At 37.1% G+C, this 2,388-nt stretch overlaps 1 protein-coding gene across 1 annotated transcript in view; it reads left to right on the top strand.

Moving 5' to 3' along the window:
* Window positions 1–1,784: 1,784 nt before the first annotated feature.
* The window catches only part of LOC107672592 (RNA-binding protein 28-like), a 13,600-nt gene continuing 12,996 nt past the window's right edge, over window positions 1,785–2,388 (top strand). The window contains exons 1-2 of the mRNA XM_016465848.1: window positions 1,785–1,879; window positions 2,004–2,171. Coding sequence (XP_016321334.1) covers window positions 2,054–2,171 — 118 coding nt within the window. The 5' untranslated portion in view covers window positions 1,785–1,879; window positions 2,004–2,053. The remainder of the gene's footprint in view (window positions 1,880–2,003; window positions 2,172–2,388) is intronic.

Genomic DNA, 2,388 nt, shown 5'->3' with positions numbered 1-2,388 from the left:
TATGTGCTGTACATGTGGAAGAATTGACAATAAAGCAGACTTGACTTGACTTGACTTGACTTCAGAGGTAGATTAATCCACACTTTGGGTTAAGACACTTACCAGATGGGATTACAGGAAAGGGTGACAAAGGAGAACCAGAGGACAAAGCATGATGTCTGTCCAATGATCAGGTATACCAACAAGAACAAAATCAAGATAATTAACCTATCTGAAAATCAGTCTCTAAATAATAACTAAATAAAAGTGTATTTGTGTTAAGCCAAACATTTTGACTTGGTCACGTCTGAAACAATTAACCAATGTGTACTAAACTTGCAGAAAATTCCAAGATTTCTACTTCAGAGCACTGATTTTAGCCTGTGACATACTGTCATGGAGCAAAGCTTAATGGAAATAGAATATGATGGCAGCCATTTCATATTTGAGCTAAACAATAGCTGTACAATACAAAGTTATTTATACATTTACAAAAATTATATTTAAATTTATATATTTAGATTTAAATTACATTTTATATGTTAAATTATTATGATTTTGTTTTTATTATTTACCATTACTGATTACTTTTTTTCTGTGACTTTTAGATGCATTCAACAATGTGCAAAATCATGCCAATAAGATATTAAACAATTGAGTGGATGTTGTCGCCCTCTAGTGACCAAGAGCAGAAAGACATTGATTTACTCCGAAGATATAATGATAAAAGCAGGCGTGAATCTGACTTTTTTTTCTATTTAAATGAAAAATGTTAAACACACACACACACGCACACACATGTTGTGTTTCCATGTTTTATGGGGACATTCCATAGGCGTAATGGTTTTTATACTGTACAAACTGTATGTGCTATTGCCCTACACCAACCCTACCCCTAAACCTACCCCTTACAGGAAACTTTGTGCATTTGTACTTTCTCAAAAAAAAAAAAAAACGAATTCTGTATGATTTATAAGCTTGTTTCCTCACGGGAACCTCAAAAATGTCCCCACAAGGTCAAAATTTACTAGTATTAATATCCTTGGGGGGACATTTGGTCCCCATAACGTGATAAATACCAGGTACACACACACACACAGAGAGAGAGAGACACACACGCACACACACACAGAGAGAGAGAGACACACACGCACACACACACAGAGAGAGAGAGACACACACGCACACACACACAGAGAGAGAGAGACACACACACACACACACACACACACACACACACACAAAGTAAACTAGCACGCAGTAGGTGCAAATAAAATTTACCTCATTGTCATGTTTTCAGAAGTTCTCCGCAGAATAAACCACAGTTCGGATAATTTTTTTTTAATTTTCCCCTTTAAAATTTATAAGAAAAAAAAACATTTATAAAGCATATACATTTTTTTATCAGCAAACACAATCATAAAAATAATAATAAAACAATTAAATGAAAAGGTCTGTCATTATATGCACCCTCGTGTCGTTTTGTGGCACACAAATCTTTTATATGCAATATAAATGGTAAATGAAGATGTCAATCTCAAAGTGACGCAAAACCACCATAAAGGTGGATCAATGAAAATGTTCTTTTGTGTCGGATATTTTCAATCAATCAGTTGAAACCATTCACAAATTCGCACGCATCGGACTGATCCGTTTCTAGACTATTATTATGAGTAGCGATCTGCTCCTCCTCACACAAAGCTATCATATATACAGTATAAGCACGCGAGTCGTTTGGGCGACTCTGTGGTGATTTTGTGACCTGTTTGGGCTTGGACTCGAAAAAGACCTACCCGGACATGCTTCTCCAGACCAGCAGGTGTCCGTGTTGTTCCTCACCGCGCAGTGCCACACAAACGAAGAATCTCCAGCACGACAACTTCCTGTAGAGCAGAAACACGTGAGGAAACGTGCTTTATTACTACTGAACTGTTTACAGGCATTCATATGACAAGATCTTTAATGTTATCGCGACTTGTATATAACAATATCTGCCATAGTCAGTAATCAACAGTGTTGTTTAGAGACGTTTGCTGGCTGTGAAGAACAGTCGAGCTGGACTCGTGTGGGAAAAATGCCTGCAGTCACTTTATTTGTCAGGAGATTACCTGCAACAGCCACCAATGAACATCTGGCTGAGGTTTTCTCAGAAATAGGACCGCTGAAGAATTGCTTTGTTGTCAGGGACAGAGGTAAGATTTAACCATTTAAACCCCTACGTTTTAAAATGTAGGAGGTTGAGTTTTATTCCATGGATCAATTTAATGGAACAAACTTCATGTCTTTTCTACAAGAGTTAGTTAAAAGAATGTGCTTTATTCTTGGTGACATGCAAAAATGCTCCGTAATACCAAATGACATCTCTCTCTCTCTCTCTCTCTCTCTCTCTCTCTCTCTCTCTCTTTCTGT

This window comes from Sinocyclocheilus anshuiensis, unplaced genomic scaffold, assembly GCF_001515605.1.
Source record: "Sinocyclocheilus anshuiensis isolate Anshui unplaced genomic scaffold, SAMN03320099.WGS_v1.1 scaffold28, whole genome shotgun sequence".
In the NCBI taxonomy this organism is placed as follows: Eukaryota; Metazoa; Chordata; class Actinopteri; order Cypriniformes; family Cyprinidae; genus Sinocyclocheilus; species Sinocyclocheilus anshuiensis.
The sequence above is the reverse complement of the archived record's forward strand: the minus strand, read 5'-3'. Positions and strand labels throughout refer to the sequence as shown.